Source organism: Rhipicephalus sanguineus, chromosome 8 (assembly GCF_013339695.2).
Source record: "Rhipicephalus sanguineus isolate Rsan-2018 chromosome 8, BIME_Rsan_1.4, whole genome shotgun sequence".
Taxonomy (NCBI): domain Eukaryota; kingdom Metazoa; phylum Arthropoda; class Arachnida; order Ixodida; family Ixodidae; genus Rhipicephalus; species Rhipicephalus sanguineus.
This window is the reverse complement of record NC_051183.1, coordinates 68354886-68370287: the sequence shown is the minus strand read 5'-3', so window position 1 is coordinate 68370287 and position 15402 is coordinate 68354886. Positions and strand designations below refer to the sequence as shown.

Genomic DNA, 15402 nt, shown 5'->3' with positions numbered 1-15402 from the left:
TAGTTTGTGGTCACTGAAAGTGGCAAAATACATCTAGTGTGATTGTTATCTTCATGGGGGTTGTGTTCCCACGTGCCCTATACACAGTTAGATTTGCGTAGTGTCCAACTCGGTGGTATAGTGGTTAGGCTGTTCGGCTGCTGACCCGAAGGTCGCGGGTTCGATCTCGGCCACAGCGATCGCATTTGGGTGAAGGCGAAACGCTAGAGGCCCGTGTACTGTGCTAAGTCAGTGCGCGTTAAAGAACCTCAGATGACCTAAATTTCCGAAGCCCTCCACTGAGGCGTCCCTCATAATGACATCGTGGTTTTGGGACGTGAAACCACAGATAATAATATTATTCTCATTATTATTATTATTATTATTATTATTATTAATCTCCGGTATCCTAGAAGCTTCAAAAGGAAGCAGGAGGAAGCGTTGGATCAGAAGCGTGGGCAAGGACACCTCATAAAGGTGTCCTTGCCCACGACTGCATCGTTAGTGTCTGTCACCATTGATAAATGTTGAAGATTCTGGCCGTGGAGCAAAGAACGTTCTGCTCCACGAGAGCATATTAGGTCAGTGAAAAATGGAAACCTGAAACGGTGAAAAATTCTTGGAAGAGGGGGCGTTGCTGGTGCGAACGTTTCGACGAGCGGACTTGTCTCCGAGTCTGCAAATGCCTAGCTTAGCACGCGTATGTGCATGTTTTCTACGCTCTCCTTCAACCCGAACAAAAGAGCAAGAGAGGACAAGTGTGCTAACGGGCGTGGAAGAGGGGAAGGAGGAGGCGGCGTGCCTAATAGGGCGCGTGAAAAAGAAACAGTTGGTAAAAAAAAAAAACTCGCAGGGTCGCCTAATGCAGGCAGCTAAGACTACTGCGGGACGAAAGCCATCTTCTTTTTCTTTTCAGTCGATGTGCGGATTCTACGCCGCCACCCTCCGAAAGCTTTCCGCACATAACGCGGGTTTGCACTGCCTCCGTAATCGACTCACCTTTGGCCAAGCTACGATGTCATGCGATGACGTAATCATGTGACATCGCGGGATGTGGCGTCACTGCGGCGCTACAATGACGTCATAATGACGTCACAAATCTTGACGATCTGTGACGTCATCCCGTGATGAGTTTTTTTTTTCATCACTCCTCTTGACGCCGCTGATATGGCACGCCGGTCAATTTTCGCGTTTGGTGAAGCATCTAAAGCTTTTGCTTACAAAAGAACGTCGCTCCTCACAACGGAAATATATGTGGTGGTATTAAACAACGTGTGAAAAGCTGAGGGACTTCGACAGCGGTGGCATTGTTTATTGATTACAAGCCCATTTTGTTAATAACGGTGTTACACATACTGATGGCGAAGGAAACGGCTAAAGCAAAAAATTAAACCACTAAAACCAGATACGTGAGTCAGTGAAACAATTTTATTGAACAAATCAGCGGATTGAGGCCTAGGCTCAGGCCGGGCCAGGGGCGTTGATGAGTTTGGTCGCAACGTCGGTGACGCTCCAGAATACGAAGTACACTCTTCATGAAGATTACCATACTATATATGGTCACAGTCACCTTAATAATATAAAAAATTATTTTTGCCTTAGTTGAAGACGAACATAAGTTGTTTTACTTTATATGTGTGCACGAGGCACGATTTGTCAACCAACACTGATGTCTTGTTTGGCCCCAGTGGGAAAAATAATTAATACGCTGATGATTAATCATGAAGCACATTCAAAAAGATTACTCATTTGTCCTCCACGCATCGCAAAACTGTCTGCGGAAACCAGTGACGACAGCAATATTGTCTTTGTCGAATAGCACGGAAATTGGGTTATGCTTGGTGTACGTCGGCCACAGCTTCTCCTCCGGTAGCTGAGGCATCCTGCGCAAGAAACAAAAATTTGCTACGTTTGTTGTGATGTGCCTTTAAGCGGACATGGTCGACAAACATTTCGTCATGCGCTTCTATTTTGTTGAACTGATCTTCCAAGATATCTATGTAAAAAAAAGAATGCGGCACACGTAATAAATGACCGCATCTCTTAATGTGGTTACTTTCTGTGTCAAAATTGCGGTATTTCTCGATCGTTCGTCACTTATCGTAACGTTACACCTCTCATATTACGTTGTATAGCACGTGTAGGTGTTCTAGAATTTTTGTTTAATTGTATTTGACCGTTATTGTCCGTTTTCGACGCCTCAGTTATTGTTCACGAGGTTTATAATGATTTCCCATATGACAACACGAAATTTCATTCGTAGAAAACTGTACATCTGGTGTACACCCTGGATATAGTGTGGATACGATAATACCGTCTAAGAAGGAGAAGTATGCACGAACATCAAAAGAAAACCAAGTGTGGAAACAGGTAAACTTGGCTGGTAGAAGCGAGCTTTCGTGGCATCGGCTAGCCAGGCCTAAACGAAAAAGAGGAGAGCGTAGCATTGCAATGATCACGATTGCCAACCCATTTCTCACAAGGTGATGACTAGAAGCCACTCCAATTTTTTTTGTTATGATCAGTTGTTAGTTTCTTCCATTATTTTTTCGTCTCGTCGTGGAAGCGGCTATTGCTCGGATGCGATGTTAGCTACGACTTTAACGATTCAGGTTCTATCGTATGCTGTAGAGTGCCATATTTACGCTGAATTCTCTAAGCGTATTCCGTTTATCCCAACTTCTGACTAGGGACTACGTTCACACACTTTGAATGTTGAAGCCTGTGAGTAGACGACGCCTCCCAGCGATTTTCCTGGGTTATTATCTGGCATTCTGTTAACTATATCTTCAACCGTTTTTGGAATTTCTGTGCGGACATTGTGCACATGGCTCTTCATGTCGGTAAATTTTTCTCTGGTAGGTCGTTGCCTTCAAGCAACTAGCTCGGGTTTGAAAAAACAGAGAGCTTATTGTTGCACTGTCCTACATATTTTGCCATACGTTTTTTTTTTGCCGCACTTGTAAATACCTGTGATCTTTTTTTTTGTGCTTTCGTTATGCGGCTACAACTAACCATATTTTCTACTTTCATTCTGATACGTACCAGTTGTCCATAGACACTTTCAGTTACTCTACACTTGGATGACAACTATTCTAACCTTTCTTTCTTTCTGTTCCATGTCTTTTGACTGCACAAAGCGCCTCCTGAGTAATAAGTGTGCAGCACTTTTGGGGCCCGGCTTATTATTCATCTATAGATTTCACGTGGCGTGACCACGCTGAAAGTCAAGTGGTGAATACAGACCTAAAACAAAGCTAGCAATGCTCAAAGCCGGGTAAACATAAACGAACAAGGTCTAAGATAATATAATTGCAAGAAATAGTCGTGAAGTATACGCAACAATTAACTTAAAATAGCTAGAAACGTTTCGGAAACATGCGGCGAACACCCGCGCCGCGCAAGGGAGGTCGCCACCGCTTCGCCAAGCACTTGATTGCTCCTTTCACCGGCAACGGTGCTATGACCTCCTGCCATAGATTACTCATAGGCGGAGTCTAAGAACAGCGCAGCGGAAATCGCTGGGTGCCCGTGCTGCGCACGTCCTCAGGTCTCACAGTACTGGAGCTGCTTTTAGCGCAGGATCTAGAACTACACCATTATCTGAGCAAGAACGACATTAACGTGGATTTTTACCCTAGAACCTTACAAACAGTTCCTATAGGCGGATACGCGTACAACAGATTAAACAATGTTCTAGGGACTGGCAAAGAGCTTGAATATGATAAATTTGACTATGAAGATCACACCAAAACCACTATATATCGATTAAGATCAAGAAGGGAGCCGACGGATGGATACACGTTATAGATTTCAAAACAGGAGAAAGTGCCTCAGATCAGGCTGGCCGACGTTTCGATAGGGGACCTATCTTTGTCAAAGGCGCCTTGTCATCCCTGGCGTGTTAGTTTTATGGGGTTAGTGATGACGTCATGTCCAGCGGCGGCGTGTCTGTTGCTGTTGGTAATTGATGCCTGGAAAGAGAGAAACTCGAAAGCAGAGGAGTAAAGCCCTTGCCACATTTCAAGAGAGTTTGCAAACAGCAACCAACAGCAACAGACACGCCGCCGCTGGACATGACGTCATCACTAACCCCATAAAACTAACACGCCAGGGATGACAAGGCGCCTTTGACAAAGATAGGTCCCCTATCGAAACGTCGGCCAGCCTGATCTGAGGCACTTTCTCCTGTTTTGAAATCTATAATATATATCGATTAAGAAGAGTCATACACTTTTCATCAATTTCGCTCACCCTGTACGTGCAAACGTCGACAGCACATTCATTAATGCCTCGGACATGGAGGCGTCCCGGGCGTCGTATTTTTCCGGATGAACGAGCGGAGCCCCGTATAGGTAGCTGACGTCTTCTCCGTGTGGAGCGCCCATCCACGCTGGCAAGGGACTCTTTGCTGACCGGTACGAAAAGACGAGGGAGTGCACAGGTTGGCCGCCTTCAGAATGACCCTCGGCCGTGTAGTGCATCGGGCAGACAAAGGTCCGGTCTGATATGAAATCTACGTATGCGCGTCTCAGGGAAATTTTGTCTCGCGCCTCGGCCGTGTAAGCTTCGAGGTTGTACGTGGAGTTTCCTTTCAACCAGGTGAAGGTAATCTCGCGCAGAGATTTGTTCAAGAACTCGTCGTCCATAACTTCGATCATCTCCCCCCACAGTTCCTGCCTGGGAGGGTACAGCAGTGCCACCGCTCCTTCGTCCGTGGTCACTCCGACAATAAGATCGGCCTGGTTGAACGATCCTTCTTTCACTGCTACAGCAGGTTCTTTGGGCATGAATTGGTTCGGGTATGTCGGGAGAAATGTGAATATCTTGGTCTTGAAGCTTTCGGCTGCGGCCTGCAAGAGTTCGTTGGTAGTTTTGGTTCGCAGGCACGCCACCACCGATTCCGGATTTGAGGCCAACGTGGTGGTATCATCGGCGCAGCCGACGACCCGTGCCACAATGTTGCCTTTGCTTATGCTGTCGTTTACATGCTCGACAAAATCTGGACTGTTCAGCGTGCCGCTCATCAGGCAAGCCCTTTTGTAGAGGCCCCTGCTCATCGGCGAAAGCACGTGAGAATGGGCGCTCATGCCTCCCGCGCTGATGCCGAAGATGGTCACTTGCGAAGGGTCACCCCCGAAGTGGTGGATGTGATCCCGTACCCACTTCAGGGCCATGTTCTGGTCCATCAGCCCCACGTTCCCGGGTGCCTCTGTGGAGTTTGCGTCCAGGAACCCCAGAATGTCGAGCCTGTAGTTAGGGGCGACGACGACCAATCCAGTCTTGGCGGCCAAGGCGGCGCCGTCGAAAACATCGGTGTTGGCCGAGCCGTACGAAAAGCCGCCACCGTGAAAAGAAACGAGAACAGGAACAGGCAGCTGACCGCGTTCCGCAGGGGCCCATATGTTCAGGTGTAGGCAGTCCTCGGTCAACTCCACGCCGGTTGTCAGGACCTCATTAAAGAGGGTCTGCGACGATAGATGGAAAAAATATGTAGCGAATTGTTTTACTGAAAGGAGTGTTTAAGCTGCTACAGCCACATGAGCGTAAACTGCAGCGAAGTAATTTGGTTTGCTCAGGTGAATGTAAATAATTGCTGTATAAAAGCTTCCTCATCCAAGATTGATTAGGGATCAAGGCTTCTCGTTTAACGCTACATCGCACTGTGTAGTGTCATCAGTGTGTGAGTATTTAACATTCAGTAATTAATATACATGACTACACTCATGAGGAATTCTAGTGTTAATGTGTGTTGGAACACTGTCACAACTATAAATTTTAAGAGAAGGTTGCACACAGATAAACGCTTCCACAGCCGACAGCAGAGCAAGAACCTCTCAGCGCTATAATATGGCGAATGCTTCTGAGCGAATTAAACGGGTATTTCACGAGCAGTTTTTGTGCTGCACCTGAAAGCAGCCACTTTGCGGACGAGAGCGGCGTTAAATATCACGCAGTGAGGCAAAGGAGCATATAAAACAGCATACTAACACTATATTCAGCGAGTAAAATTTAAGAGAATTATTATTTTTGAACGCAAGTATTAGCGAAAGCCCTAAAAAATTGAAGAGAAAGAGTCATTGGGCGAAAAATGACTGAAATGTTTCCGCTTAAATTCTCCGCAATGTTGACTAATGCCCGCTAAGTGTTGGCTTAATGTCGCCAAGTGTTGTTAGTGCATTTAATGAGCAGCTAAAATTCTTTACGAAAGACAGTTCTAGCTAGAAGCGTTCGCGGTGTTCTTTGGTGTGAGTTCTGGTATTGTCCTCCATAAAGAAAGCAGGAAAGCAGAAACGAAAACGGTACGTACTTGTGCGCAGCCAATCTTCCTGTTCGTGGCGTCCACTATGCCCTCCCAACTTTGCAGAGGTTCCGGTGGACGAAAGCGTAGCGGTCCCAGCGGTGGTTGCGCGTACGGAATCCCGCGATACACCTCCAATGTACGGTCCAGCACGTCGAAACGGCTTCCGCCAACAATGCCCAGACTAGTGACTGTCTCCACGTCGAAGGCCGCGGCACGTGAGGCCAAGGCCAAAAGGAACACGAGAGCGGCCACTGCCGTCATGACCGGGACACCAATCGTCGCGTCCACTGTAAAGCAATGTTCAGTGATAAGCTTTGACGATCGGCTTGTGGCATCTTCTGTATACACATTCCGGACCGTAACAATTCATGTCTTTTGGGTCGGATATTGCTGGAAACATTATAGGGGAGCCGAAAACCGTATTGGAAGTTTGTTATATATATTGGAAACCATGATGTTATGGACAAATGCAGCTTATATGGCTTTGTTCGTGTTTTGCTTTGTAGCCGAATTTTAGTGATGCAGCGCAATAAAGCACACGGAAAGAGACACGTGGTAGACACGGCGGGCGCTGCAGGGGCCGTCTTATCTACTATGTGGCTCTGTCCCTGCACTTTTAAGCGCTGCTCTATGAAGTTCAACCATCAGCGAGCACACCAAAACCAAAAGTCTTCTATTGCTTCGGAGACATTATTTTCGGCTGAATAAACTGTCTAGCTGCGTGTTTGTCTTTTGTTATTGGATGTCGTCCACCACGCATTACGTAGTAGTAGTGAAGACACATAAACGCACGCACAGACACACACACACACACACACACATATATATATATATATATATATATATATATATATATATATATATATATATATATATATATATATATATATATATATATATATATATATATATATATATATATATATATATATATAAATAATATAAAGTGTAGATCATTGGTTCAATGGGCCAGTTCTTTTCGAGTAGTGGGCATAACAAAACGGAGGCGTTGTCAACAGTGATATAAATATTTATTTCCCAACAGCTTCGGGAGGGGATATCTGTTCCTCAGGGGATGAGTTAAAACTCATTCCCTCAGCTTTATATATATATATATATATATATATATATATATATATATATATATATATATATATATATATATATATATATATATATATATATATATTGAAGAGAAAGCTGCACATGGGAAATGTAGTTTTGTCATATATATAATGTAGATATGTGTGCGTGGTTACCGCATCTAATAATATTTCAGAAGGTGCCTGGTTATTGAGTTAAGCGTGGGGATGAAAAGTATAAACTCCCGGTGAAACACATTTATTCGCATCTGCGCGATGTTTCTCCCAGATCTAACGCGCAGTCATTCGTTGATATCGCCGGCCCTTTGTAAAACGGTAACCGTTATCACATTTGCCTATGCCTTCGGAGCATTCCCAGATAAAACGCCGCACACAACTTCTGCGGCGTATCCGGTAGCAACTTTGCGGCAGTCCTCACTGTCTTGCACGCGTAATGATCTAAACCGCAGTTACACATTGCCGCTGGATATCTGGGCGCATGGAAATGCTAGAAGAATTCTTTCAAGCGTGCTCTGTCGAAATACCACTGCATCCAAGTCTTCGGAACAAACATGCCCGCTTACTGAAGTTTCTAAAAAGTTGATTACTTAATAATGGTTAGTTGGGCTGCTTACAGCGATTATTATAGCCTCACCTTGTGTCCCTATGGGTACATCACTTATATGCGAAGGTGGTTTTCAGGCATCTCCCACTGCTGAATTTGGATAACACCATAAATCTTCATTTTGATTACCCGGTATGTTGATGACTCTCTCGAGCAAAGGCATTCGTCAGCTAGCCTCTAACCGACGGTGTAAACCGTAAACCGGCAGGATTTAGCGCAGGACATCGTCACATAATGCTTACCCAATAAATTTTTACCCACTGCAGTGACGTTATGTAGTAAATAATTGATATTTATCTATTAAACGCTAAAAGTCCCACATGTATAGTTTCTTCTTAACAATGCCCTTTATCTTACTTTTGAATAGGCTTACATTATGCAGTGCGCTGCAGCTGAGCGACATCAAAGTGATTTGTTTAAGCCCGCTATGGGGGGTATGAGTGTTCAGGTCCTTCTCTACTCTGTCCCATGATGATGACACTCCTAGTGGATGCCCAAAATCCTACAAGGATGAACAGGCAAACGCCGTTTCTTTACTCAAAGCAGTACCGCCACCGCAAACGACCTAGGCCTAGTAGTAAAGACCGTTTGCCCCAGTGGCCTGGGTTAAGAGCAACAAAACAGCAGCGCTTTTGTATATTCCGCGCAACCATCAGTCTTCCTTTTTGCCAGGACGGTGCGTTTGCATGTAAAAGCATGTTCCTGTAGCGTGACGCAAACAGGCGAACGTTATGACACGGTTGTCTTATTGTGTCATTTATTCTTCTCCTCCACTTATCCCGTGCCCAGGCCGAGCATGCTTTGTAATGACGCACGTCTTAGCCGGTGCAACTATGGGCATCGTTTTTATTTTCTACAGGTTATTGGGAAATGCCTGGAACCGAGCGTCGGCTGCTCGTGTCCCACTTCTGCGCGAAGTCAAGCACGACGCAACGACACAAAGCTTATTCATACGTAACGCCTTGGTTCCCGCATGAGCGCACGACGTCTGGAACCCTAATAAAACCGTGGCAAGCATGTTGGTGGCGCGTAGCCTTGTGTAAGGGTACACGAGTAATATGCTAATGATTTTTAAAGACGATAGTCCTTCCTGGGGAACTTATACGCAGATATTTTGGTCTGTCTGTCTTTCTGTTTGTCTGTCTGTCACCTGATTCAGCCAGCCGGCCAAAGTTTAACCACTTTCTGAACGCCCAGCCATCTTGAACTGGTACGGCCGTTCATACATGTGAACACTGTCGATCAAAAAGCAAATATTACGCATATCTGGGCGCAACATGAATGCATAAGTATTAGGTGGCGTGTTCCTTTACTAGAAAATACCTAGATAAGTAATCCTAAAGACCCTAATGTTTCTTAGGCTGCGCTGAAAATGCTAGTATTTCTTAGGCTGCGCAGAAAATGCGATGCTATGAGCCAGATGCGGTGGTTCAACGTAGGCGAGGAGGACTGATGTAGTACGGCCTGTACAAGGCTATCGTCTTTCGGCGACATTTGCAGCGAAACACGCAGATACGCGGCCAATGTTTTCAAAGATTCACTGGTTTCGTGGGGGTAAGGAGAGAGTTATTTGCTTGCATACTGTTTTGGTTGTGAATATTTATTTATTCACAATACTTTAACAAAGACCCATACACGGGCATTGAGTACGGAAGGTAAAAGAAAATAAAAACGCTTGCATTGAATAGAAAGGTAAGAAAGCAAAGGTTACTATTAGTACGCTAGAACTGCGTGATACAATATCTTGGTACCGCGATAGCGTTAGAGAGCTCGTTTCGCAGAAATTCCAGTGTCGGCGTCGACGTCGGCCTCGTTGGTGGCGAGCAAAAAATGAGCGTTGCCCGCGGTCGAAAATTCGAGATAGATACAAGTAAACAAAAATAAAAAAAATTCGGTTCGGTTGGAAATCGAACCCAGAAACTCCGCGTGGCAAGAAAATGTTCTATTACACAGCCACGCTAGTGTCGAAATGGTATCGAACAAAAAAAGACTCTTATAAGAATGTCATGTAGTGCGAATAGTCTCAACACACATAATATTGCCTGGCAGATACGAGAAATCGCACCAGGCGTCAAAGCATCCGAATTGCGCAACAAGTGTTTCATTTAAAGGCCAACCAATTACAAAGGCCAAAGTCAAAATTAATAATCATTATCAGCGACAGCATCAACAATGTGCGCAATCGCGCATGTTACTTTGCGGAGGTGCCGTGTGTACTGTGCCCATTTGCGGATGCAAGAATTATGGCGTAGTGGGCACTTCGCAATGGTACTTGCATTGGGGATTCCGGGATAGGATAGCGAAGATAGGCGAGCGATTTAGAAGGGGATGCGAACGAGGCCAACCTACGATCGCGTTCTTCTCTTGAAGGCGAAGCTCAAGCGTTCACCAAGATTCTCTGTTCGAGTTGTGCTAGCATGATGCTCGTAGTTACGCAAGGTCAATATGGCTGCGCTATTCTGAACTTCCGACATGCGAATAAGGTAGTCTTGATATTGTGATATGTGGGTGAATCGAATTCTAGTTGCGTACGAACATAGGTTAAAGAGGCCAATTTCCTTACATTAGAAGGTGAGCTAGCCAGGCTTCTATGCAGATATCCGAAAAACATGCAAGCTTCCGACGATATAGCTGCTAGATGTGCAGCCCAGAAAAGATCTGATCATCAGATCTTTACGGTAAGGTAGGCGTCAAGATATTTCTGCTGTGGGACTTTACAATACAAGTTTCAGCATTATTGATGAAGTAGTGAAACAGTGAATGAGTGTCTAAATATCGCAACATTTCGCTAGCTTTGAAGCATGTGTATTTCAGGTTTTCGCCATCAACGCAGCGTTTGTTGCGACACTTTGCGTAGCTCTGCTCAAGGTCACCGGCATGAATCCATGCTGCTGCGGCAGACAGAGTCTCGAACGGTCGGTATCGATTCGGAGAACCCCACTGCTGCGTCCCCACAAAGTTTCATACCATTTCACATAACGGGGACGCTAAAAAATGTGAAAGCTCCGCTGACTTCATGTCGCGAAGACTGGCTCAGCAGTGGAGCTGGCGGCATCACATTGCTATTTCGTTGCTTGACTGTGCTCGAACGTAGTTTAATCACCATATGCAGTCGTCGCGACGTAAAGTCAGTGAACCTGCTTCAACTTTCAAATTGATAACAGCGTCGTGCGTCGTCTCACCTTGTGTTAAACTCAGGGTCCGATGCAAGCCGTTCACGTCTAACCTCAACTTCTCACACTCGAAGTTCTGGATCTTGCGTGCCTGCTTGACCCTTCTTTCTCGGCTCTTACCCACTACGGGGAATTGGCCATGAAACCGGCGGTTTATATAAGTGGGGCAATTTAGAATTTAGACGAAGGAAAAGCAACTAATCGGCGTGTAGGTCATACAGAAATATTGAAGAATTATTATTTTATGGACTAATCAAAATGGGAATGTGCCAATCGTATGGAATACAATGAATTAGCGCGAGGAAGTCGGATGTACCAAATTTGCATTGAGAATAATTAACAAGGAATTATTCTTGTGTCCCTAAGAAATTCGCATACGGCTAAGCAAACGGTCCTGTTGATGTGACCCAGAGAAGATGCCCCATGGGAAAGAATTTCTGCCCTCTGCTGGCGCTTTTGTTTCTTTGTTTGTACCATCAACACTATGGCACAAACCCACTCAGGGGATTGGCCAAGAATTCGTAGTTTAAAATTTAGAAGATAAGTTATACAGTGCTAAATGAGAAAAAAATAAATAAAAAGGGAATACGTAATATATCAAATAAATACGGCAATGACTGTGCGATTGCGCTAGTAGACCAGACTGCCGTATTAACCTGATCAGAATCATTTCGGATAGATGTGTTAGATTTTAACGCATGTTATAATTACATAACGGCTATTTGTTGAAATAAAGACTAAAGTGGTGTACGTTTCGTAGCTTAAACTAAATTACACACCGCATCAAAGGCGTCCCTGTGGCAATGCCCTAAACCTGAGGCACCGAAGTTAGCTGAGTACAGTTTCTGCAGTTAAGTTTAAGTTTATCTTTGAAAGCAGATTAATCAGAAGTCTTTTTCTAATACATGAATATCTGCGACACGACAAGAAATAATGTTCAATATTTTCTATTTCTTCGCGTGGCTAGACAGCTTCTTCTTTTTTTAGTGGCCCGGAAGTGAGGAGTGAAGCCTGCCCAACTTAATTGGCACATATCTGCTAGGAACTCCTTGGCACACATCCGCTAGTTATAGACCGCTTCTTCATTTTTAGTGGACCGAATGTGAGTAGTGCGGCCTGCCCAGCTGCTGTGGCACAAACCCGCTAGGACCAGCTTTACGCTCCGCATCGACTAACCTCGACCCCAAACAGCTCTAGCAAGGCTGACAAGTGGGCAAGTTGGTAAGGTTCCACTATGGTTAAACAGTGCAAACTACAAACAACATGAATGAAAGAGAAAACACCAGGAGCTGAGGGTAAGCGTTCGTTGCGTCATCTTCTTCGTCCGTGTGGTTTGCGCTGCTTTAACCTTAAACAGCTCCGCTTTTAAAAATTTACTTCAAGGCTTACCGTACCTTGCGCGTATGGTTGCATCACTTCAGGAAAATTTCAGGTAAAGAATAATGCTAAATTTTAGCAGAGGGCGTGCTTATGCTAGCTCAGCCATCAGAAGAAATTGATGCTTCTTCTTCCTTTTTTTATTTGCAAGCTGTGATGCGCAGGTGTTCCAAAGAATGTTTATAACTCTATAAAACCAACCGATTGTTGGCCGATCTCCGTAGTAGGTGTGACCCATGGTGACTAGAGGAACAATTACACAATCTGGTGCCCTCCCGAGCGCGAAATGTCACTCCTTAGAACGGTGCAGCGGGCAGATCAAGTACGCTGCATAGCAGCCCAGCAGACGAGTTTTTACAGCGAAAGCTCTGATGAGATCAGACCAACAGCCAATTTTGGTGGCGTAGTTGTCCGCCGCCAATGTCTGTAACCGCTATCGCGAGAAATTAGAAAAAGATATCCATGATCGAGCGGGATTTCAACCCAGGTCCTCAGCGTGGCATTCGAGTGTTCTACCACAGAGCCACGCCGGGGCTTTAAACTGTTTTGCAGATAGACGCTATACAGGCGTCACGCGTCGAGTAATGAATCACGTGAAAAGATGTAATGTAACTTGGTGGAAGAGAAAAATAAAAACCAGGCGTCCCACAATGCGAAGTGCGTAAAGAACAGGTCGTTTAAAGCTTCCCAACCATTACAATGGGCTCAGCCATAATACTTCATTGTCACTAGCCACAGCTTTGGCAAAGTTTACATAATGACTTACAGGTATGTAACGGGTACATCGCTTCTCCACAGAATGATGAATAATTGCATAATGAGTGCTTCCCTATGTACTTCGCAAAAGCTATTATGATGGATGGCATCGTGCGTATCTTGCAAGTGTGCTTGCCGTAGTTGCCCCAAGAGAGTCTACAACGGGCTCTAGAAAGGCCGCTCTTCCAGCTTTCGCTGTGACTGCGCTGATTGTTCCGCGCAGGTCAGGTGTTTTTTACAAATGCCTACATCTACAGATGATACGTGAAGGCTTACTGACCTATTGCATAGGCTGCGCAATTTCTACAGCTTTAATACGCTTTGGTTAGTCGATCATAAAGACTGCATACGAAAAGCGCAAGCGATAAAGAAGGCCCATGCGCTGCACATTCACCTACACGGACCACATCCGCCGTGTGTTGGCTAAACAATATGGAAGCCTTTAGCAAAACAGTCGTGCTCAACGAAAACAATTACATCACGTGTAATTGCATGCGCAATACCTTCAAACCTTGTTATGGTTTTGCAGCCCTGCTTGAAATGCTGTGGCAAAGGGGCGGTGCTTGCGACGAAAGCAGTGTCACTACAGCGTTTACCGTTGGGCAGGAGTGACCACCTGGGCAGAAGGCACACTTGCTCCAAATGCTTGACGATGTAGCTTCTCAAGGAGTATATGACAATGGCCGTGTATTTATAGCGTGTAACGAGCAAGAGCCCCACGAGAAGTGTTTGGCCTAGGCTACTTATGCCGATAAGGATCCAGCGATATCAGACACGTCGGACCACTTCATTTTGGAGTGCTGAAAGCTCTGCGATACACCATCACACTTTCCCCTCCCATAAACAACCGCACCACGTTACATGATAAAACGAAAGTTTATTCGGACAACATGGTGAACTTGCCCTATTCAGCCCCCTCCCCCCACGCACACGCACGCAACGTACACATGCATCCACGCAGACCTGTGTGTGTATACGTTGAAGCTGTGTAAACATTGTGCGACCATGTTAAGGCGCACATCAGAAGTAAGAAGTAGTTGGGGTATATGCGCAGTAAATGAACGAGCTGTACTGGTCCTTCGGTGCTGTATATAAACCGCAGCCATATGCTTTATTATACGGCTTACTTTTTAAATATAAAGCAAAATTCGGGCCTCGTGCTACGCATTATGAGAAACGGACGGGCGCCGCAGACTAAGTGTGCCTAAATATACGTTGTGCTATAGGCGAGGTCAAGACACTATTATAAATTCAGCGGCAGTGGTCTCACCAAGACATTGATATACACGAAATATAACGCGACACTATATGTATTCTCCTACCTACAAGTAAGACCGGTATTATGACTTACCCCGGCGACTCGCATGTAAAGCACCGCGAGTCCCATGACATCGTGAACTTGGAAGATGAGACAAATATGTAAATAATTAAAAAAAAATTACATACACAAATGGTGTGAGTGTAGTTGTCGGGCGGCTTCACTGTCTAAATCAGCAGTCACAAACGCGCCTCAGCTAGTGAGCTGCAGTCACGGAATTTCGTATTCTCACGCAAGTGCACGGACAGTGAAGATTCGAGTGGGAAGAGAGGTGAACAAGAAGTCACTTATGAGAGTCGCAAAGTGGGATTCGTGTTAGATCATTAGAAACAGACTTGTCGACGTTACAGAAAATATGTAGCCAATTACAATTAGAATGACTACCTTTAAATGTAATTGATTGCAATCGTCAATTACCGCCCCAGAAAAATAGAATTACAGAAATGTATTAGACTACTTTTGTGTTACTTTCCTTCCAAATTTCATTGCGGTAACACAATAACATAAGTTTATTCAAACTACAATGAACTACTCTGGATTGTACGGTAGAGAGTAGGCTGGAGGCTTGCCTGAAGGCTGGAAAGCTTACTGTGGCTTCTCTGACATAGTGTTACACCTTGTCAAGTTTCAATAGGAGTTGTTTTTCAAAGCTATCGCTGCTCATTCTTCCGCGTTTCGTCATAATGAGGTAAGCTGCTACACTGACCAATCTATCATTGGATGCGCTGGAGGGAACGACGGTATTATAAAGTAGTAACATCTTGCGCAACAGCTCGCAGTTGCGCAGT

At 45.0% G+C, this 15402-nt stretch overlaps 1 protein-coding gene across 1 annotated transcript; it reads right to left on the bottom strand.

Moving 5' to 3' along the window:
* Positions 1-1389: 1389 nt before the first annotated feature.
* LOC119402046 (acetylcholinesterase) lies at positions 1390-14016 on the bottom strand. Its single transcript, XM_037669126.1, has 4 exons — positions 13800-14016; positions 6290-6570; positions 4234-5447; positions 1390-1862 (listed from the first exon to the last, which is right to left on the bottom strand). Exons 2-4 carry the CDS (start codon positions 6542-6544, stop codon positions 1721-1723), a joined length of 1611 nt encoding a protein of 536 aa, XP_037525054.1. The 5' UTR covers positions 6545-6570; positions 13800-14016; the 3' UTR covers positions 1390-1720.
* Between the last annotated feature and the right edge of the window lie 1386 nt (positions 14017-15402).